At 33.0% G+C, this 24,949-nt stretch overlaps 1 protein-coding gene and 1 long non-coding RNA gene across 2 annotated transcripts; both read left to right on the top strand.

Annotated features, from left to right (window-relative positions):
* Positions 1–233: 233 nt before the first annotated feature.
* Positions 234–2,620, top strand: LOC140040856 (uncharacterized). The gene is made up of 4 exons (XR_011842780.1): positions 234–417; positions 967–1,125; positions 1,503–1,587; positions 2,158–2,620. It is a non-coding gene; the product is annotated as an uncharacterized lncRNA (long non-coding RNA).
* Positions 2,621–20,004: 17,384 nt separating this feature from the next.
* On the top strand, positions 20,005–22,490 carry LOC140039848 (uncharacterized). The gene is made up of 3 exons (XM_072085430.1): positions 20,005–20,884; positions 21,093–21,235; positions 21,437–22,490. Exons 1-3 carry the CDS (start codon positions 20,042–20,044, stop codon positions 21,732–21,734), a joined length of 1,284 nt encoding a protein of 427 aa, XP_071941531.1. The 5' UTR covers positions 20,005–20,041; the 3' UTR covers positions 21,735–22,490.
* The last annotated feature ends 2,459 nt before the right edge of the window (positions 22,491–24,949 follow it).

The following is a 24,949-nucleotide window of genomic DNA, read 5'->3' on the forward strand; positions in this document are numbered from 1 at the left end:
GGACTGCAACAAACATGTGTCATTATTATTGTCTGTCGTATTACTGTTGGTCCAGACGTTTTAAAGATTTGCTTTAACCACCATGGAGGTTTATACCTCCATCCATGCTTTAACGTTGAGCAGTATAATGACCTTATACATTCTGGGTAAAAGGCCAGCGATAAATTTTTGGTTATAGTTGAAAAACAACACTGTGTGTGGTCGATGACCTAGCTCCCGGCGGGCGGGATCATGGCCAACGGTTTTTTAAAGCAATCATTCAAAATCTAGAGTTTGTAAGTAAAAGACACCTTTCATCGCAATTTATATATTAAATGCTTCAATAGGCCTAGTAAGATTAGTCTAATATAATGTCGAAGGAAGACGCTTTGTTGAAGATCCGAGAAATAGATGAAGAAGTGGCCAACATTTTAACAGGTTCGTAGGCCTAATAATTATATTTTAATCTGCCAGCAGTCTAGGCCTAGCCTAGGCTCCTTCCTAGTTAGTAATACTGTAGGCCTGGAACAAGTAGGTCTAGGCTAGCCTACTATGCCTGTACTGACGGACAGGTGTATAGGTTTAGCTTAGCATTTTAGTTCAGACATTGACAGAGGGGACAAATATTGTCGGACCTATTTCAGCTAGGTATAAGGAAGGCCTAATAATAGATAATACAATTATAATGTAACAGTTATTTTGTAATGTAGCCATGAAATATCTACGAAGGATTATATTATATACACATATTCCAATGAGAATATAATGACATTTAAAAACATTTCTTTATATTTAATTAATTGTACACACTAAGTAATCCCCTAAGTGATCACATCGATATTGAAACTTAATGTTTTTAACTCTAAATTTAAAAAAAACATACTAAAAAAACAAACAAAAAACATACGTACTGCATAACTAAAATTGTTATATTAAATTTCTTTTTAAAAAAATGTGTTATTTACAATATCTTAAATTATTTGTTAGGTAATTGAAGAAGTTCGAAGGATACTAATTATTACTAGGCAAAGAGGAATGAAATACAAAAGAAAGCTTTTTAAAAAAGTGCTTAGCAAATTTTTCCCAAAGAAGAGAATAATATAGTTTATTTTGGTATTTTAAAGAGAAACACCAGTCCTCCATCTGGTAAGTACAGTGTATGTTTTTGTACTTTTATCTATTCATAAATAGTTTTATAATGGACCAATGGTAGTGAGGAAAATACGTGTACATATTGTGTACGTATTTTTAACAGCTTGGTTCGACTCAAGCTAGTGTCATGCACTCCTCCCTTTGACAACTAAAATTAAATAAATGACTTATGAATATTAATTGTTGACATATTAATGCTCTCCTGGCCAGCCCACCCTTTCCCCTTCCTTTTACATTGACCACCTACAAAACTGTAGACTACATTATTAAAAATTTGAGCTACAGTATATCAAGTTAATGTCCATGCATTATTCCACTCATTTAAATAAATTTATATAATATAATGTTTTCAATTTGTTATTTTTGGTTAGGTTCAAAGATAACCCATATGTTGTCAAATCTGTCAAACATATTTGTTGGGAAAAACTCATCAAAAAAAGTCTGCCGACCTTGAAGGTATTTAGTGTTTTTAAAAATTTAAAATACAAGTAACATTATGTACATTAAAAAAAAATATCTTAAAGTGTTTTTTTTAAATCAAATTTATCTTAGCTTAAAATTCGAGGTATATACTATGTTTACAATAATTTATTAAAATCAAACAATTAAACAAAATTTACATTTAATTGTATGATTGTTATTATAAACATTGATACGGAATAAAAACATCAATCAGGATTGAGCACCGTTTTGCGTATTGTCTTCCTAAATAGTAATATTAAAACTAAATTTAGACCCTAATAATTTAACTAAAAATAATAGATACAGCCAGGCCTGTCTTTGGGATCGGTATAAACAGGGCAAAGTTTGTGATTAAAAAGTTCAAATGCATATTCCACCCACCCTTATGTCTTATAATGTAAAATTATTCTTACCACCGTTCTAATATTGCGTCATGATTTTGTGTTTACCGACCCAGATATAGGACTCTAAAACCACACCGTACCCAATTAGTTGATGATGTTACACATTTAATAATTAAATACAGTAATAACTAAAACTATATTAATCTCTTTTCATTTTTAGGAACATGAATAAAGATCCAGAATCCTGGTCTTCACGCCGATCAGGTAATATGCCGGTATTGCTCTTGGACACAGAAATGGCCTACATTAAAGTTTAGCAAACAATTCTAACTACAAAGAAAGCAAAATTAGATGAGGCTCTAGTTACTCTCCTCTCCACTTTTTACCTTCTGGATTTCGATTATCCAAAATGAAAAGAAGTAGGCCTCACTATCCTTTAACAGTTAGTGATTTGTGATGAAAACACACCTGTACACTTGACAAAGGCTGTTGAATCATCATTAGTATACATTAATAAATTTAAAGACACCTAATAGTTTAAAGCCCAGGTGCGGGAGAAGAATTTTACGAAATTTGTATTTTACCATTTTAATGTTTTTAAGTTTTCTTTTGATGGCATTTTATTATTAATAAAAACAAGTTTGTTTTAAAGAAGTTGTATATATTATTGTACCTAATGTCATGTAAATTCTAAAAAATACAAACCGGAATATTCTTACTTATTTTAAGAAAAATATTGCTTGAAACAAGAATTCTACAAATAAAAATCGGAATATTCTTACTTATTTTAAGAAATATATTGCTTGAAACAAGAATTCAAAAAATACAAATCGGAATATTCTTACTTATTTTAAGAAAAATATTGCTTGAAACAAGAATTCAAAAAATACAAATCGGAATATTCTTACTTATTTTAAGAAAAATATTGCTTGAAACAAGAATTCAAAAAATACAAATCGGAATATTCTTACTTATTTTAAGAAATATATTGCTTGAAACAAGAATATTAAAATTAAAAATCGGAATATTCTTACTTATTTTAAGAAAAATATTGCTTAAAACAAGAATTCTAAAAAATACAAATCGGAATATTCTTAGTTATTTTAAGAAAAATATTGCTTGAAACAAAAATTCTACAAATAAAAATCGGAATATTCTTACTTATTTTAAGAAATATTTTGCTTGAAACAAGAATTCAAAAAATACAAATCGGAATATTCTTACTTATTTTAAGAAAAAAATTGCTTGAAACAAGAATTCAAAAAATACAAATCGGAATATTCTTACTTATTTTAAGAAAAATATTGCTTGAAACAAGAATTCAAAAAATACAAATCGGAATATTCTTACTTATTTTAAGAAATATATTGCTTGAAACAAGAATATTAAAATTAAAAATCGGAATATTCTTACTTATTTTAAGAAAAATATTGCTTAAAACAAGAATTCTAAAAAATACAAATCGGAATATTCTTACTTATTTTAAGAAAAATATTGCTTGAAACAAGAATTCTACAAATAAAAATCGGAATATTCTTACTTATTTTAAGAAATATATTGCTTGAAACAAGAATTCAAAAAATACAAATCGGAATATTCTTACTTATTTTAAGAAAAATATTGCTTGAAACAAGAATTCTATTTTAAAAAATCGATAAATTGTTACTTATTTTAAGGCAGATACTGCTTAAAACAAGACTGAAAAAAGCAATTAAATTCTTGGTAAGAATATTGTTCTTAAAGTATTATTTCTTGGTAAGAATAATTTTCTTGATAAGAATTTGTGTGATTCTTGTTAAGAATTTTACGATTCTTGGTAAGCCAAAAAGTATTGAAATACGGACAAGTCAAAATTTACTTGTTTCAAGAAATATTTTGCTTGAAACAAGTTTTTTTTTTCTTAAAACAAGAATCAGAATTTTGCTGTGCATAATCTGAGGCTGTATAGGTAATGTTTCAAGGTAATGTTAACCCACAGCAATAATATAAAGATGATATTTCTCATTAATTAAGGTGTTCGTGGTATTGCCGTTGATGTAATTGGAAATAAACTTTATTGGACGGATGAGGTAGAAGACCGAATCGAATTAATAAATCTGAATGGAACAGGCAGAACAGTTCTTTTTGATACATCATTAGGCGGTCCACGTGGGATTGCGATAGATACTGTTAACGGGTATGCAGCTTATCTGAAGAAATCGGGTTTAAATCTTGCTTAGGTGGGTTTACTTATGCAAATCAATCTATCCTTGCTCTATGCAGGGCTTTATCACGGTACCTTTTTAACAAAATACATTTTTTTAAATGACGTAGATCAAAATTCAACATTGATTTGTTTAATTTTATTAATTTCCATTGGTTTTCTTATTAATAATGAAATTGAATATTTTCATTTTTTCCGGTTGTAATAGTTGTTGTATTATATATTTCTACACATGGACGTTATAAATACGAGAAATCATTATGCTTTATTTTATAGATACCTGTACTGGACTGATTATGGTTTGCAAAAGATAGAGCGCGCGAAGCTGAATGACTTGAGTACCAGAGAAGAACTTGTGACAACGGCACTTTATCTACCAAACGGGCTTGCGTTATCAGTTAACGGTTCAGATACAACTTATATTATATTTTTTAGTTATTAGAATATGTCAGGGGTTCTCAACAGTTCTTACCGTGGGCCATATTGCAATTTACAAATGTCGCCGCGGGCCAGATATTATTGGCTGGAACAGCCATGTAACAAGGGCATTGGGTCATGGAGTAGGCCTACAAAGATAAAAGAAACGGGAAATGGCACTTAGTTTTTCAAATTCAAATATTCTTTATTCATCCTCAATCATGAAAATATACAACAACAATATATGAGAACATAAAAAAGATGAAAAGGAAACACATAAAAACTCAAAAGAGCTTGATTAGTTGTGTCCCCCTACGTCCCTAACTAGCCTAAAAAACTAAAACATAAATAATAAAAAAGCTAAATCCTGCAACAAGTATTATTTTTAAAATTATTTGTAAAATGATAATAAATGTTCTTTAAACAATGATTTAAATATATATATTGATTTGGTACTTTGTAGTTCGTAATTCAAGTCATTCCACAATTTGGGTCCCACACATGACACAGTAAAACTAGTAGAAGTACGATTACGTTTTCTGAGTCTCATTTTGTCTTTAGATCTTGTATTATAATTATGGTAAGAACCATTTTTAATAAAGAGCGATGAAAAACGCACCTCCTGATTAGTAGTAACATTATACATGAAAAGCCCAATTTGGTACTTATTGATATCCGCAATTTTAAGAAGTTTAAATTTATAGAAACATTCAGTCATTGAATCATTAAACTTTGACCATGTTATAGCTCGTAATGCCCTTTTCTGGAGTTTAAATAACTCATCTAGATAACTTGGAAATGTGCTACACCATATTATGTTTCAATAATTTAATACTGGTTCAATGAGTGATTTGTATATTGTCCAGAGAGCATAGGTTGGTAAAAAATGTCTTTATTCAGAACAAAATACACAAGTTCTGTCAATTGTTGCATCCACATGAGTACTGTATTTATTTGACATAGGCTTGCTAATGCGTGACGATAATCTAACGTGACGGTTACAATGTTCCTATATAATTACTTCTTTCTAGGAATTCTCCGCCACGCCCAAGTTCACATATCACGATTAACTGAAAGTTTAACAAAACATCTATAAAGTAAAGACTCAATAGTTACTACAATAGTTTCATTAAGATGATATGCCTGCCTCCTAATCTTATGTGTATATAAGTATACGCTTACCAAAAGTAGGCCTAAGCAACCAAAGTAATACACTAGCATCCCACTGATGTGTCCATTAACCACCATTGTCTTGTACTAACTGACTGACCTTGGCCACAGAACACAGTGAGCTAATTTGCATAATAATGCCACCTGTGAGCACTACTAACTAGCCAATCAGCAAAGAGTCACTCAAGTGGAACAATGAGCTAACTTGGCTTCATAGAGCCACACAATAAATAAAGTACAGTAAATTAATAGTAAAACTTCTTAATTTGGCCTTTACAGTCTTACTTTATATAGTATGCCTAAATATCGAGATATTTTCCTAGCTGTAACATTGATGTGGTTCTTATATGTGAGAAATTCATCAATATGTACTCCAAGGAATTTAGTCGATTTAACTCTATCTATTCTTTTATTGTTGACATAAATATTTACATTCTCTAAATTACTTGGATTTCGCTGATTGCGGAAAATTATGTAATTAGTTTTTTAACGTTGATTGATAGTTTATTGCACATGAACCAATCCGAAACATTTTTTAGTTCACAATTAACTAGTTCTATGAGCGTATCCAAGTTTTCGTGAGATGCAGATATGTTTGTGTCGTCAGCAAATAAAACAAAAGATAACGAGTTTGAGCAATTAAATACATCGTTAATGTACAAAATAAAAAGTAGAGGCCCCAGAATTGAACCCTGTGGTACACCGCAATTTATATCCAAACACGAACTTGTGTTATCAATAGACGTAAATTGTTTCCTTCCACTAATATAGTTTCTAAACCATTTAAGGGCCGTGCCTCTTATGCCATAGTGTTCCAATTTTTTAAGAAGTATATCATGGTTGATGGTGTCAAACGCTTTTGACAAATCAATAAATATTCCGATGGTATTTTTTTTCTTATCAAGCGCATCGGTTATTCGTTCAACCAGATCTATAACGGCCATAAAAGTAGAACTGTTTTTTCCGAAACCATATTGTGCATTATTAAGGATGTTAAACTTTGTGATATAATTATTTACTCTAATTTGAACAATTTTTTCAAGAATTTTTGAAGCGGTAGGCAGAATAGAGATCGGCCTATAATTACTGACGTCACTTTTATTGCCAGATTTAAAAATTGGAACTACTCTAGCTACTTTCATACTATCAGGGACCATGCCTGTCTCAAGAGAGAGGTTAAAGATATGTACAAGAGGAGCTGCCACAGCAGCAATAATATGTTTTAGAATGCGATTACTTAAGTTATCAACACCTTCTGAATTTGAATTTTTGATTTCACTAACTATTTCAATGACCTCTTCTTCATTCGTAGGATTGAAAAATATGGATTGGGATTGACTCTCTTTCATATATTGTTTAAAGTCAGAATTGTTTACATTTGGTATTTTGTTTGCTAATTCATTTCCAATGTTGGAGAAGAAGTCATTAAAAGCATCAGACATACCTTTTGGATCACATACCAAAGTTTTATTACTATGGTTAATTACTTCATTTGGCTTAACACTCGATTTTTAGAACTTCATTTAAAACTTTCCATGTTTGCTTTGAATCGTGTCGAGCTGCATCCAGTTTTTTGGAATAATATTGTTTTTTCCAGGACCGACCAGTCCCATTTGAGCTAGACGGTTGATGTGCCGGTTCCGGTTGCTGCTAATATTGAAAGCCCTGCTTACGGGAACTCATGCCGCTATAAGGAGTAAACTTTTTAGCAGTATCTCTGCATGCTATATGAAATGCACCCACGAGCCGCATTTGGTCCGTGAGCCGCCTGTTGAGAACCCCTGGCCGCCTCTTTTTTTTCTCTTTTGTGAGGTTCACTCACCTTTATTTCATTTCAAAACGTAATCATTTTGATAAATAAACAATTTTATTATGTTTGTGTATTATCTTTTTTAAATATATAAATATTTTCATTTATAATATTAAGTTTCCCCTTAAATCTGAAAAAAACTATACTAGAGTATAGCATTTTCAGTGCTTTCTGCTTACTCTTCTTTTTAGTGTTTTCCCTCTTTTTTTCTTTTCTGTTTTATTTGCATTATTTACATTTTTGTACAAATTAGTTTATTTACAGTAACCTTAAAAAAAAATTAAAAATACATTCATGGAATGCTCTTGTGTAAGTATATTTTTAAACATGATCCATAAGTTTTTACACATTGACCTATTTAATTCTGACAATATTTTTATTTTGTATATAGAATATAGAACAATTGAGTTGCATTCACACTCAAAAACAAGTTCTTCAAAAGAACCGATACTATTATCTAACTTTTTATATATTTCATTGATTTTTTCCATAAATAGACATTGATTTTACATTTGAAAAACATGTGTTTTTCAACCTCAGTTACATCACATAACATTTTTTTGGGTTTTTAATATTCCGTTTATAAAATTACCTCCGCCAAGGAGGTTATATTTTCACCCCTGTGTGTTTGCTGGGTGTGTGTGTGTCTGTGAACAGCCTGGAGGCCACAGTTTTTAGGCGATTCTAACCAAATTTGGTCACAATGATCTAAGCCCAAAAATCTCGGAGGGGTTTGAATTTGAGGGGAAAATGTCATAGGTCAAGGTCACAACTAACAAAAAACTATTTTACTGCCTAGAGACCACAGTTTTAATCCGATTCTCACCAAACTTAGCCACAATAATCAATGACTCATCATATAATTGTGGTTAAATTTTGAAAGGTCAGGGTCAAAGATCAAGGTTCAAAAAAAAAAAAATAAAAAAAAAAAAAAAAAAAAAAAAAACATCAGCGGGACTTGAACCAGCGATCTCAACTGTGAAAGGCTGGATACTTAACAATTACACCAAACGCTCATCCACAACTTTGTAGTGTGCAGTTAGCCTATAATATATATTTTCCGGGAGAATTTTATGTAAGGGAATTTTACAATAGGCGGAGGTTTGTACTCTCGGAGTACCCTCGAGTTGTAAATGTGTTGGTAAAATTTTGACAAGCAATTTGTAGTTAAGTTGTGCATATTTTTTGTATTTCTCATTTTTTACTTTCTTGACCAAATATCAAACATGTTTGTAATTTCAATACCAATTTCTTTTTCCCATTTGGGAATGGTAATAGGAGCAACAAACATACCTTCTATAAAATCCACATGGCACTAATTTTGTTCTTATTTAAGCTTAAACCAGATACTTCACAGAAATTATTAACAATGAATAGACCTCTTTTTATACTTTTTTCGTTTCCTGCAAACAATACTGTATCATCTGCAAGTTGTGCTATACGCACTTCCCGGGTGGGGGGTGGGGGGTCACTCTTAAATATTTCCATACGGGGAGGTGCCGCATTTACGGGTATATTTTCGAGGGCCTGGTAGCACAAGTGTGGGAAAATATGGAGAGTTGGTAGCACAAGTGTGTGAAATTACAGGGTGAAATTAGTAGTTTAAGTCTCTGGCCCACCCACCCATGTCAAAATTTCACGATTTATCGCTAAATTTTGCAGGTATTTTAGCATACTGGATGCTATAAGCCCGGCTATATAAGCCCATCGCTAAATACCTTTGAATAGGCCTTGAGTTTTCACGAAACCTAAGACCACGAAAGGTAAGACCCCATAAGACCTAAGATCACGAAAGCTAAGACCCAAGACCTAAGATTACAAATTCTAAGATATACTACAGCTTAAAAACAATACTTGTTTATCCATACATAATTTTAAACACAGTAGGTTTCATTTATTACCATAAATATAATTAAATACTACCGCAAAACATAGATAAACTCACATTATTTTCGCCCGTTGAGTAAATGTATATTTTTTCTTTACAACAAACAAACTTGACGGGTTGTTTGTTGGTATATATTTACTCCATTGTGTTGGTTCAGAGGATGTTTTTCTTACGCACCTGCCTTACTTGTATTTTGACTCCAAATTTGTTTACTAACTTTATCCTGAATACCACACTTTAAAGTTAGGATTTCTAAATACTTTCAGACGGAGAAACACATAAAAACAAATAAATAAATCCTTTAAATTGATGATTTTACAGACATGTTTCTTTGTATACTGTAACTCCTCGAGCTTCCCCCATGCTCAATGTTTTTGTTTCTATGGAGCGCCAAAAGAGCAACAATAATAGTACAAGTATAAAAACAGTAAGAAAACAAAACAAATCATGATTTTTAAATTAAAATTTATTTGCCAGTATTTATTTCTCCGTACTTGCATGATTATACTATTATCATTACAATTTTAATTTTACATTGTTCCATCCACACTGTAGATGGACTCCACAGAGTTTTCAGCCCTCTATATAATTTTGGCTCCTTTGACGTTCCATAGAAACAAAAACATTGAACATGGTAGGCCTACAACTGCTACTGTACTGTAGGCTAGCGAAATTTGCAAACAGTTTGTGTGCGAGAAAAACGTCTGTACGGTAAAATCATCGATTTAAAAATGTATATGTTACTTATTATGTGATTCTTTTTCATAAAAGTGCCAATTCTAAGGTGTGGTATTCAGAATAAATGTTGGGAGTTAAAATACAAGGCAGGTGCGAAAGATAAATATTTGTAATCTTAGGTCTTGGGTCTTAGCTTTCGTGATCTTAGGTCTTAGGGGGTCTTAGCTTTTGTGGTCTTAGGTTTTGTGACACCCTAGAGTTTTCGCATCAGCAGAAGAACACGAAACATAGCCTAGGACAAAATCATTCAACTGTGACCACTCTTGATCATCGTCGTCATGCAACACGGACGAGCGATAAACTTGTCATCAAAACACGTTCGTGATTTTGCCATGAACGGTCTCTTTGGCCATGGGCAGATCATGCCGGGAACCAGTACAGATATTGCGCCCTCTCTGGCGTGGCCTTGTTTCTGCCTGCCGTCATTTTAGAGAAAACTGGATTTTGGTAAATGGTAGTTTAAGTCCGTAGTATTTTTCAGTAAAAAAGGTAGTACAAGTGCCTCATGTCTTGAAGTGGCTGCTGCACCCCCCCCCCCCCCCCGTTTGGTTTATATACAAGTGACCCCCCCCCCCCGGGACGCGATTTTTTTTTCGTACATAAGTTGGGGACCCCCTCATGAAACGTCACAAAATATACATGAATAATTCATCAGTTAAATTTTCTTGTTCCGTGTGCACCCAAGCGTATAGCAACAAGAAGTGATTACACGGTACGATTCTAGGCCTATCTCCGCTGTCGAAGAATAGCGTCGTTTTGTTTGGATTGTCGAAATAATCGGCCTTTAGTTTATGGTGTTTTTAATATAATTTATTACTAAAGAATTACGTGTTAACATTATAGTTTCTATTAATACTATTAGGCCTAATTATTAGTCTCTAAACCCATGTCTATTCTAGTAGTAGCTGTGTGGATGTGTGTGACGTGTGTGTGTGTTAGGTATGGCCAAAGATAGTTATACTATCTTTGGTAATAGTTACACTATCTTTGGTATGACACAATCCGAGTAATAAGTCAGCAAAATTAAACAATAAACATTACACAAAAATACATTTTTTATTCTCGTGGGTCAAATCTTCCCATCTCATGTGTTCATACACGCGCATTTTTAAAGTTCCTTTGAGTACATTGCATATTGTTTGATAATTGATAGCAGAATTAAAAAAATACAGTACACAAATACACATTCTTATTCTTGTGGGTCTAAGCTTTCTTTGTCCAAGAACGCTTGGGTGCACACGGAACAACAACTGCGATACGATTCTTTCTACAATAATAGGCCTAGATTCTAGGTCAATTCACGTGATTGCCTTCGCGCACTCTTCTTCACACACACGTCCACTATGCAAAATGTGTCGAGGCTAATCGACAGCTAGGCAAAACATTAAACTAAGTAGTAATTGGACATAGCCCAAAGAAAGCTTAGACCCACAATAATAAAGAATGTGTATAATTTGTGTACTGTAATTTTTTAATTCTGCTTTTATTATCAAACAATATGCATTACTCAAAGGAACTTTAAAAATTCGCGTATATATGAACACATGAGATGGGAAGATTAGACCCACGAGAATAAAAAATGTATTTTTGTGTAATGTTTATTGTTTAATTTTGATACCTAACACACAAGTCACACACACCCACACAGCTACTACTAGAATATACAGGGGTTTAGAGACTAGTAATTAGGCCTAATAGTATCAATAGAAACTATAATTTTAACACGTAATTCTTTAGTAATAAACTATATTAAAAACACCATAAACTAAAGGCTGATTATTTCGACAATCCACACAAAACTCCGCTATTATATTATGAAATCGCACGCGGCAACCACAGCGGAGATAGGCCTAGAATCGTACCGCACTTGTGTAATCACTTCTTGTTGCTATACGCTTGGGTGCACACGGAACAAGAAAATTTAACTGATGAATTATTCATGTTTATTTTGTGACGTTTCATGATGGGGTCCCCAACTTATGTACGAAAAAAAAAATCGCCCCCGGGACGCACTTCCTCTTTTATAGGACTAGGTAGCAACATTCCTTTATAATGTTGATCATTTTTTAGGTTACTTAATTGCTTGCCATTGTTTCTACAACCAATAGAAATAGTAATGCTGACAAGGGACATCCCTGTCATATACCACATTTCATTTCAAAATTATCAGATACCCATCCATTGTTAACATTCTGTTTTGCTATACTGTACATTGTTTTTTACCCATTTACAAAAGGACTGTCCAAAATTAAATTTTTCCAACAAATTAAACTTGAACCCTCTACTTACAGAATCAAATGCTTTTCTAAAATCAAGTGACAAAAAAGCACCTTCAACATCTTCTTCAACAGTATAGTATAGGAGATCATGATGTTTTCTCCAGCAAAACGACCTTTGATATAGCCATTTTGGTCACTTTTTACAACAGGATTTAATTACGTTATGTAATCTATTACTAAGGAGGTGTGTTAATATTTTATAAACTGTGGTGAGCAGAGTAATAGGACTCCAATTTTGTAGTAGATTTTTATCCCCTTTCAAATTAATAACATCAAGTCATTGCGTATTGTACACTTCGCTATTTAAATAGCATTCATTAAAATCAATACATTACATATTAAATATTTGAGCTCTTCCCAAAAATTTAATATTTGTAAACCATCATACCCTGGGGCTTTATTCAATTTCATATGCTTTAATGCTTCACTGCTTCTTGTACTGTGGTTAAGCCTTCACAACTTGTTTTTTCTTCATTTTGTTAAACTATTTACATTTGAACGATCTAGAGTAACTTATATTTGCTTCGGAGATTCCTTTATTAGCATATAGTTTCTTAAAGAACCTCATTTCTTCACATATCATTTCCTTTGGTTTTTTCAATAAAAAATAAATAAAATATTTTTTATATGCTTTTTTTCTCTAAACCTAAGAAGTATTTTGTGCTACGCTCACCCTCCTCTATCCATTTGTAACCCTTGATCGTATATAAGCACCTTTCGTTTCTTTACTCTAAATATTTTCCAATTCCTTTGTTTTAGGTCTATTTCTGTCTCAATTTCTTCAATATCAATACTCGAATTGTTAATTAATTCCTCATTCAGTGTTTTAATACAATTTTGTAATATTTCTTTATCATAAATTGTTTTGCTCCGTTTACCCTGGCCTATTTACGGACAGGTCGAAGATTGTAGATAACATTCTTTCTATGCAACGGCCTTTATACAAATCTTTTGTAGGATGTGTGGAAGTTTATTTCTATTTTTTAAATATTAAAAATAAGTAATAAAGAACAAATACACCATAACTATTATAAAAAACATATCTCATAGTTTGTTTATATCGTAAATGCCTGGACACTGAGCGTAAACAAACGCGATCTTTTTTCTTTGTAATTTAACACAATGAAAGCATTATCTGTTTAGGAATAAAAAAAAAAGAGCAAAAGTGTCAACCGATTATGTATTTTACGAAGTTTGATAAATTATTATAATATTTTGAATTATTGGATTAAACTACATCCCATTATTCATTATTTTTTTAATATATTTTTGTTGTTATCTTCAAGATGGAAAGATGTATTGGTGTGATGAAATAACTAATATCATTCAAGAAGCTAACCTTGATGGAACCAACAGAACAACAATTGCTGATCTGGCCGGACATATCTGCATTGATATTGAAATATATGGCCCTTATATCTACTGGACAAAAGCGCCGACTTATGACATATATCGAGTTGATAGAAGAACTGGAAATCAATCATTGGAGAGCAGTATTACTCGATTTCAATATCCATATTCAAGCTTATATATAGGCCCATTCACAGGTAGGTTTAACCATGGACTAAGACTATTCTTTTCGTGGTCTAACAATTTAGATTATAATCATGAACCTAAGGATATAATATCGTAGCTTTTGATTTGTGACGATTGAACTACGTGTGGGACGCATTTCCTCGTGTGGCACGCCAGGACGAACATAACTATGTCAAGTTGAACTCGCTCGTGTTATGGAGACATCGCTCGAGTTGAGTTTACACATCGCTCGTGTTATGGAGACATCGCTTGAGATGAGTTTACACATCGCTCGTGTTATGGAGACATTGCTCGAGTTTAGTTTACACATCGCTCGTGTTATGGAGACATTGCTCGTGTTGAGTTTACACATCGCTCGTGTTATGGAGACATCGCTCGTGTTATGGAGACATCGCTCGTGTTGAGTTTACACATCGCTCGTGTTATGGAGACATCGCAAATACGCGCGATGTGTAAAAACTCAACTCGAGCGATGTCTCCATAACACGAGCGATGTGTAAAAACTCAACTCGAGCGATGTCTCCATAACACGAGCGATGTGTAAACTCAACTCGCGCAATGTATCCATAACACGAGAGCGATATCTACATAACACGAGCGAGGTCAAGTTGACATAGTTATGTCCGTCATGGCGTTCCATATCCTGCTCCTCACCTCGACACACGTTTGTTTCAATAGTTTCTAGGTCCAGTCTAGACGACGACCGACGAGGAAGACACATCGATTGACCTGACCTAGGTTAGTCGGTGGTAGGTCGTGAACATAAAGTTCCCATTATTCATTTTAGACACAAGTCTAACATCTTATTTTTACTAAATATACCATTAGTAATTTCTTTATTACAGATGATATTCAAGATGATTGCGGTGTATGCTTGAATGGTGGTACTTGTGTTACTACAGATAATACAAGCGTCTGCAAATGCTCCAATGGGTACATGGGCCCAACATGTAGCCATAAAAAAGTATACTTAAACAAATATTAATCTATTCAGTGTGCCTAAATTATTGTTAATTCGTCCCCATTCTTTTAAAACGCCGTATCACGACAGAACATAATTTTAAAGAACACAAAGTAAAATTACTTCATGCATGTATTTTGCATTTTTTGCTTGCAAAATGTATTGACAAAACACAGTGTAAAATATGAAATAAAGTGTAAAATTAATTTAAATTTTCATTTGCCAAGGATGAACCAAACGCGAATTCATTCACTATCCTTCTTAAAGTTGGCAATCCCGTTCACAACAAGACAAACATACATAAGATGCTCTACATAAACAATGTCTTATTACAAGTTTTGGAGTGGAGTTGTAAATGGTCATTAGAAATTAGAAAAACTACTGACATACGACAGGCACCCAGTACCCTTGGATTGGTAGCCAAGCATCATAACCACCAAGCCACAACTCCAAGATACAGTTCCTAAAATATTATTTTTTCTTTCAGTTGATGTATACTGTGCGTGTTCGCCATAACTCGTTCATCATTTTAAAAAAGCACATGGTTGACCTACTGAGAAAATGTTTACATATCCTTTCGTAATTGGTTTTTATTAATTGTATTAGTCATGGTTGCTGATTATGATACGTAACCTAATGTCATAATTCGGAACCTGTTTATATTTGGTTTTAACCTGTTTATATTTGGTTTTAACCGGTTTATATTTCGTTTTAACCTGTCTATATTTGGTTTTAACACTGGTCCCGTTTACTCAGCCCTCATCTTTTAAAGCTGAGTGTAACTCAATTACGATTTTTAATATTATAGTGAAAATTGGTACTGTATTTGTGAGAAAACGGCGGATTGCTCCTGGGAGTTACTTGTTGTTGTAGAATAATATTCCTTAATCCACCATGCTTGGTGGGATTATACTAGGGTACCTCCTTAGTCCAGTATAAGTTAGAGTGGAACTGCTGGTCCCATTTACACAGCATTTATCTTTTAAATCTGAGTGTAACTCAATGACGATTTTTTATATATAGTGGAATTTTATACTGTATTTTTAAGAAAACGGCGGATAATTGCTCCTGGGTGTCACTTGTTGCGATTATACTAGGGTACCTCCTTATTCGTCCAGTAAAAGTTAGAGTATGACCACTGGTCCCGTTTACTCAGCCCTCATCTTTTAAATCTGAGTGTAACTCAATTACGATTTATTAATATTATAGTAAAATTCGGTACTGTATTTGTGATAAAACGGCGGATTGCTCCTGGTAGTCACTTAGTGGGATTATACCGGGGTACCTCCTTAGTCGTCCAGATGTAGAGTAGGACCACTAGTCCCGTTTACTCAGCATTTATCTTTTAGATGAATATGACTTGGACAAGTATACCAAAATGACTATAGTTGAGAACAGTGTTAAACGGGATCGTACATTTTTGTTGTATATTGTTAAGTTTATCCTATTCTTTATCACTGTGCTCAAGTATATAAAAATGACTATAGTTGAGAACAGTGTTAAACGGGATCGTACATTAATTTTATTTGTTGTATATTGTTAAGTTTATCCTTTTCTTTATCAATGTTCTCAAGTATACCAAAATGACTATAGTTGAGAACAGTGTTAAACTACATCGTACATTAATGTTATTTGTTATATTGTTAAGTGTATTCTTTATTCTTAATAATTGTACTAAATTATTAAGAAAGAAACAGTACTGAACTGAACTGAACTGAACTTTTATTGTATCTCTTTTAAATCAGAGGCACAGTCTCAATGAGATGTGCAACAAGTTTACAGTGAAAAATAATACATACACACTTAAATATAAATACAAAACAAGAAATTAGACATAAGAACAAAATAACAAAAAAAAATTTAAGAAAACTGAGACAGATTAAATACTAAGAAAATGAATAAATTAAGTTTGAGAAGGAATTGTATTATATATATCATTTCGTGTGTTCCAAGCCATGGTCAGAAAAATTTTACAATGTTTGTCGAAAATAATACTTGCTAATTCGTGTACATCATGAGTCAATTGATTTGGTGTAATTTTAAATTCATTATGGATTTCAAGATCATCGAAGAATAAGTGGTATTTAAGATCTAGAGAGCTAGTAGTAAGCATAACATTTCCCCACTCCTACATTAGCATGGTAGGATATTGTAATGGTCGCAGGTGGCTCAACTTTATTTATTACTGCAATGGGATGGACATGGTCCTACTACCACCTTACCATCCAATAGGATTCCAGTAAATTTCCTGTAGGGCCTACTACCATGCCAATCAGGATTCAGTAATTAAATGAATGAACCCCTTAAGTTAACAAGGAAATCAGCCTATCCGAATATACCAGTAGACTTCGTCGTACAGTCGTACTGTGGTAATAGTTGAGAATTCTCAATAGTCAATTTGGTATATTTTATATACCTGACAGGACTGGACACAGAGTGGTTTCAGTCACGTGGTTTTAAAATACTATACTGCCCTCAACGTTTATATTTAGTTAGACTGTACGCCGATTTGTCCTTACGCCAATTGTTGTCCTTTGGGCAATTTTGTCCTTTGGGCAATTTTTGTCCTTACGCCAATTTGTGTACTTACGCCAATTTAACCATACGGCAATTTGTTCATACAGTATATGGCAATGTGTTTGTGTGTCCGTACGGCAATATTTGTTTGTCACTCGAGGAATTATGTCTTTAACGCCATTAGTTTGCCTTACGGGAGCGGAATTGTTTGTACGGCAACGTTTGTCTATTTTGGCCCTAATGGCCGCCCATAAATTCCCGAGTTGCCTATCTACAACTCAGGTTTTTCTCTTAAGCTGACTGAACCAGCATGCGAATTTCATATAACTTTATTAATTTGAATTTTTAAATAATTGTAAAATAAATTCAATAAATTATTATTTAATATTTTCTTTTTAAATCATAAAAAATCAAGGGTTTTTGACTAATGACACTATTGCAAAAATAATAAGAACCAATGTTAATATTTATCACAATGTATAATACATTTTAGAAATTAACAGAACATAATTCCTCTAAGAAAATAATATCAAACATTTAAATATTAAGATGATAATTTAGAGACAATGCCTAATTGTCAATAAACAAAATAGCAAGAAATAAAATAAAAAAGACTAATATCAATATAAATGTAGTGAATTTATTTTAGTTGGTTCCGAGCTTTCTCATGCGTATACATATAACTCCACGCGACGTACACTGTCACTGAATGATAACTCATACAAAAAGTATATTTAACTCAACTAGAACTGTTATTCCTTGTAACTCGTTTAATACATCTTTCTACCACTACCAGTCAAGCCTTAATATTTTCTTTATCATCTTTCCGTTTATCTACTTTGATCTTATTCTCTCTTCTCCCCCTAATATCTATTACATTCCACTTTTATACTGGACATGCAAATTTTAGGCTTCAGAGGAGGACAACATTTTCCCTCCAAAATTTATACGATTTTGATTGGCTAATAATATAAGGCGGACCTGGTCTAAAGCATCCTTATCTAATCACAGAGAATCACAACATCAATAATATGACATTCCCCTTTTTGGGAAAAAGATTGTGTCAATCTTTCCAAAAATTTAACATTTAAAACCATTTTACTATAAACTATCTACAAATAACACCTCTATAATATTATTATGCACGGCTTAATCCATCTGCATTTCCATTTAATGATCCTTTCTTGTAAATAACTTTAAATTTATATCCTTGTAAAAACAGAGCCCATCTCATAAGTCTAACATTGGCACCCTTCATTGAGTCCATCAGTAGAAAGAAAGGTACTTCAGACCCGACCTTGGTGTATTTCCTGATTACGTAATATCCGCCAGGTGTTTCTAATGAAGGTCGTTCATTTCCTGTTATTGTATTAGTTATGTAACTTCCGCCAGGTGTTTCTAATGAAGGTCGTTCTTTTCCTGTTATTGTATTAGTTATGTAACTTCCGTCAGGTGTTTCTAATGAAGGTCGTTCTTTTCCTGGTTTCGTACTAGTTATGTAATTTCCGCCAGGTGTTTCTAATGAAGGTTATTCTTTTCCTGTTATTGTAATAGTTATGTAATTTCCGCCAGGTGTTTCTTTGTCTCATATTTATTAATTTTTGGCGCGAGGTTCTGGTACGTGGTGAGTGACGTCATTACTTTATTTACGATTTAAGATGGTGTAACAAAGTGAATCGGTTATTGTTGTACTATTTTCCAGTTGTTTTGCCTATTTTTGCGTAGAGTATCTCTTTACAGTATTTCATTATGTCTGGAAGTATATATTTTTCGCAAGAGAGTTGTGTAGATACTGTTATAATAATTAGCGATGATGAGGATACTGTTGTTGTTCCAGGCAGTGATATAGATGATCGTTACACGGCGGCCGAAGAGGTTATCCCCGTCGGTATAGATGAAGGAGTCAAGAGGAGTAACAGGCCTACAAGTTGTATATTTACGTACGTGGACGAGGTGGAGAGAGAATTTTTGTTGAAAATGGAGCGTTTGGTTAAACAATTGTTTGCTGCTCAAGTGTTAGCCAAGTGTTGGGTTTTAAGTAAAGCGGCTTGTTATGGTTGTGAATTTGACAGGAGCAGTCAAAAAGATCATGATTTCTGTTGTATGAAGTCTCTAGAAGAACAGATTGACTATTTTTATCGGGAGGTTCTGGATAAGAAGTATGTTTCAGTCGATACCGTTTACAACAAACTAAATATGCACGGAGAATATTCATTGCCTCGGTATAGACATTTCGTTTATTTTCTTGTCAATACCCTGATTAATTCAGAGACTATTTTTAAGCTGTTGTGCGAGGACATTTAAATTGTGTTTCGCACGTGTCACGGAAACGATTGACCGGAAATAACAATCATTATCTTTTTAATTACTGTACTGGGCTACTTCCATACTGAGCTGCATATCCTGTTTCAAGCGTAATCGTTCGTTTCACTCTCTGTAAATCTCTACAGTCTATAAACATGAGTTTCAGCTGTTTACCTACTCCGAAATTAGCAATTGGTGAGAAACCCCGTAGGACAATGAAAAGAGTGATGGGGAGTTCTAATGGTCAAGCTGACGAGTGTAGCAGTTTAAAATTACCAACGATGGCTTCTAAATCAGCGAATATATTGGATTCTATAAAATCTTTTAACGGTCAAACAGATGAGTGTAAAGGTTTGAGTAAAGCCTCAGGAATGAGCGCCCGAGATTTTGCCGTAATGACCGATGGTGTACCAAAGATTTCCATAACTTCAACGAATCGGATTTTCTTGTCTGAAAAACGCCATGTAGTGGCCCAACGATGGGGTGACGATGTTTATGTTTATCTCAGAGAGTATTATCAAACGGAAGAATATGGTGTCTACAAACCTGGACCTCTAGGTATTAATTTACCCGTTCTGCTGTGGCAAAAACTTTTCAACAATATTGATTTAATTAGTCAGGCACTGGAAGACTTACAAAGAGACATTAACATGGTGGAGGCAGTAAGAATCCCACTTTCGGACATAATTCATGTGGTAGTTAGTAACTGGAAAGAAGAACAATTTGTGTGTATTCGCCGCTATTACCAGTCTGAAGAAGGAGGCAAGTTTAAACCCGGTAAAAAAGGTGTAAACCTTCCAAAGAGTCAGTGGTTCAAGATAATTGAAAAACACGGTGAAATACAAAAGATGATTGAGGAGGTTGGTAATGATAATGCGGCTACTGTTGACAAAAACGTTAATGGAGGACGTTTATTCAATTCAGAACATCAATTGCTACCCCCTGATAAGTTATCGGTGCAAAAGATAATAGGGGAAAATTTAGACTGTGATTACCTTCAACTTCTTGATAAAGGAGCAGCCGATACATTGTTTAAAAAATGTGAGGAAGAGATTGACTATTTTACCGGAGATCTTGCAAAGGTGAAAGTGTACGGAAAGTGGTTTAATATTCCTAGAAAACAGGTTAGTTCCATTATGTTTTTATCCATGGTTTTGTATTAATGACTTGTTAATTACTTGTATATCGTTTCCTTTGTTTTTTCCATAATTTACCGCTGTGTAGCTATAGGTGTTATTTACTCTTTTTCTGTAAATTATTTTATTTGGGGCGTGTTCATTTACATCTCGCCAAATAATAAATGACTTTCTTTGTATGGTTTCCCCTCTGCAGGTTTCGTTCGGCGATTCAGGCTTAACTTACAAATATTCAGGCAATACAGTACCAGCTTTACCGTGGCCACCATTCCTGAAAGATCTCCGCGATCTTTTAAAATCGGTTACAGGACATTACTTCAATTTTGTTTTGGTCAACCGGTAAATATTCTTGTTTATTATTTTATTTATTTATTTTATTTATTGATTAAAAGGGTCCATCGTTTACCTCTAAAACGAATGAACACTATCAGTATTCATACTGGATGATTTCTGCAATTTGCTAGATAATAATTGGGGTTTTTTTTTTAGTCTCATCTTAAAATATTTTATTTTCTATTGTATTTTGTCGTTACTCTATAGATATGCTACTGGAAGTGATTACATTGGCGAACACAAAGATGATGAGAAAGACATGAATCACTTTAGTCCAATCGCCTCTGTATCATTGGGGCAACCACGTATGTTTAGATTTCGACATGGTGATGCGCGAGGTAAGAGTCCCAAAAGAATCATTGAGCCAGTAACTGTTGATCTTAAACACGGTACATTATTAATGATGAATTATCCCACTAATGAGTACTGGTACCATTCACTGCCTAAAAATCAATCCATCAAGCTACCAAGAATAAATCTCACGTTTAGAGATATTAAAAGATGAGAGAAATGTTACGCAAACATTACAGTCTTTAATAGTGATTGCAGATCTCAAGAATATCAACTGTTCATGATCTGTTCTCATTTAGTATAGTAGTACCAGTTGAATTATTTTTGTGATGATATTCCTAAAAATGGTTGTATTATTGTATTGATGTTAATTCACTTAGATCTAGGCCTAATTCCATTGATCGTTAATAATCATGTGATTGTTTGTCATTGTGTGGATAATGATTAACTTTACGAATAATTTCTTAAAAGTAACTTGTAATGTATTTCTAATTGTTAAATACAATTTTTTATGTTTTTAATAGGTGTGTAAGTTTTTCTTTAAAGCGTTTTAATCGTAATTTCAAGAGTAATAGGTACTTGTAACGTTTGAAACGGACTGGTAGATTAAACAAAAAAAAACCAAAAAAACAACAAAAACAAAACACGTTATAATAACACTAATAATAGCACATATTTTCGTACATGTATCAATGATTTATCTACATAAGTGTGATTAATATTATTACAATAAAGACCATGTACATCTACGATATTTTTACTGTAAGTGGTATTGTAAATAAAAATTATGAATTCAATCGTGAGAAATGACCGATATCTGTGTATTATTTTATATTACTTTTATCATAATTGCAACAACACCAAAAAAAAAACTCAGAGAAATCATAATTATCGAATACAGAAAGACGTTTTGGTTACCAATTGTATTTCTTGACACTTAATACATTTTAACAAAAAACAAGACCTTCAACCGGAGCCAAAAATGGAAATTTGTTTACGTGCAGGTTATTGCCATTAGATATTCTTTGAACTACTCTGGTTTTTATAAATATTGTCACTTTTTTTCTACACGTTTATCTACCGAGATTTTGTTTTCCTTTTTATGAATCTTCCGCTGTTCATGAGCATTATTAATTTTTTACAGGCCTTGTTCTTCGCTTTGCAGGCTAAATCTTAAAACGGCATAGGCCTACATTTTAACGGTTCTTTGTTACCTATAGTTCTCTGAATGTTTTAATTTACCGTAGATGATGAAAAAATCCCTTAATCTAGCACCATTTTAAAAAAAAGGTTCCGCAGTAAATGGTTTATTTTTGGTGGTATTAATGGAATCATCGAGGCACAATATTAGGCTTAAAAACATGACGTCACTATTTTAAACGGTTTATCATACAAGAACAATTAACCAATCACAAAACTGAGCTACTGATTTGCGTAGAAGTTTCTGGAAATGACAAATTAAGGAAACACGTACACATTAATAAATATATATTAATTTTTATATAAATAATAGACAAAACAAAAGGAAATACACCAAACAAATCATTTTCGTTATGAATTTATAATAACTTTAAATTTTGTCCATCACAGGAGACGCGTTTAGCGTTTTCCAATTGTAAAACAGTTTCGCATTGCGTCGCAACGCATGCACATACTGCAAGTACCGTACCGTACTGTAACAAGTGTACTGATATGTATTTTGTTGGTCACTCATCATTTTAGCCAACACATTATTTAACTCATCAGGTGTAATATCTTTTCACAAATCCTTTATATCTTTACTTTTTCTTGACAACTCATAACAAACAAGAATAGTACTCTGAATGAGTGTGGGAGAGGTGTGTGGGAGTCCCATTCAACTAAACCTTGCCAATTTGTACTCGACCTACGATAAAACCATTTTTTAAAAGTCAACATAGCGACACGAGAAAACAATTGATAATAGGGATATAAAGTTTTTCTTGCATTGTTATACAGTAACCTATGTTTTTCGGTGTTTACACCATCTCATTGTTTATAATTACGTTTGTTAATATCGGTAGTGTTTCTCTAGCAGAGTTATATTACTTGTTTATACTCGTATAGTTTGCAGTCCTCCATGTTGTTCGTATATTTTGTAAAAAGTGTACTTATGATTACTTTAAAAAACCAACTCATTTTATTTGCATTTTATCTACACCTCATGGTTAAAATGTGTTGTTTTTCATAGAGTGTGATGCTGCTTAAAACGTTATACTAGTATAACCACCAAAACGGTTTATTATCTGTAGGAAATCATCAATGGTAACATGCGGTAAACAATACAAATTAGTTTCACAAATTATTTAAAAAAATAGCACAATTGTTACAAATGAATTTAAGAAAATAAAGGTGTACAGATTTTATTTCGAAAAATTGTAGGCCTAGACCTACAAAGATAATTTTACAGGTCATGGTTAATTGTCACAGTCTATTCGTCCTTGTATAGATGTCAAGTTCAAGTGTCAATTGACACAAGTATTTTTCCCATGTTCAGAGTTCAAGTAATTGACCTTTTAATGTTTAACCCTGGTTTGAAAATAAAATGTCCTCTTTTGTAGATTTGTAACCCTTATTGAGTTTGAGCACATTTGTTAAGTACCGGTACTTAATTAAGTTGGGTGGCTCATTAATTGACCTTTTAATGTTGCATGGAACTCTCCCTGTAACCCTAATAAGTAATAAACATTTAGTGACAGTCTCTTGTAGATTTGTAACCCTTATTGAGTTTGAGCACATTTGTTAAGTACCGGTACTTAATTAAGTTGGGTGGCTCATTAATTGACCTTTTAATGCTGCATGGAACTCTCCCTGTAACCCTAATAAGTAATAAACATTTAGTTACAGTCTCTCTTTATCTATATTTGTGAAGTCAGTATACAGAGAAATAATATATTACCTTAACCACTAAAGATATGTTATTAATGTAACAAAGTTATTTTGTGTTATTGAATACGTATACAGGTCTAATAATAAATGAATTTTAACACAATAAATGACTATAAACTTATAAAATGGTGAAATTTAATTTTCTTCCGGTCTTGACCATTTTCCCCCGGTCTTGACCATTTTTACTCCAAGTCTTGAACAATTCCCCTTGACAATAACTACAGTTTTTAAACAACTTTTATTATTAGAAACCCCTGTTCCTAAATGGTTTCCAGTCTACTTGTATTTAAACATTGTATCAGAGAGTTGAAAAATAAGTTCCCTGAACATGTTATGCGATGTGGTCATCATAAGTGTGTAGACCGCATGGCTACCGTACATCACTAACAGGGATGTCGTCCCAAGCCGTGGAAACAGAAAAGAAGAACAGACGACCGTGTCCACTTTTCAATGTCCAGATCATTTTCGATCGATTTTGATGTATGGAAGAGCTTATTTAGTGGGGTAGGTTCAGCTTATTTA

Source organism: Antedon mediterranea, chromosome 2 (assembly GCF_964355755.1).
Source record: "Antedon mediterranea chromosome 2, ecAntMedi1.1, whole genome shotgun sequence".
NCBI lineage: Eukaryota > Metazoa > Echinodermata > Crinoidea > Comatulida > Antedonidae > Antedon > Antedon mediterranea.

Coding starts and splice junctions, on each gene's coding strand:
- LOC140039848 (XM_072085430.1), top strand. CDS start 20,042: ATGGCTTCTAAATCAGCGAATATATTGGATTCTATAAAATCTTTTAAC. Junction 20,885..21,092: donor TTAATATTCCTAGAAAACAG/GTTAGTTCCATT, acceptor TCCCCTCTGCAG/GTTTCGTTCGGCGATTCAGG. Junction 21,236..21,436: donor AATTTTGTTTTGGTCAACCG/GTAAATATTCTT, acceptor GTTACTCTATAG/ATATGCTACTGGAAGTGATT.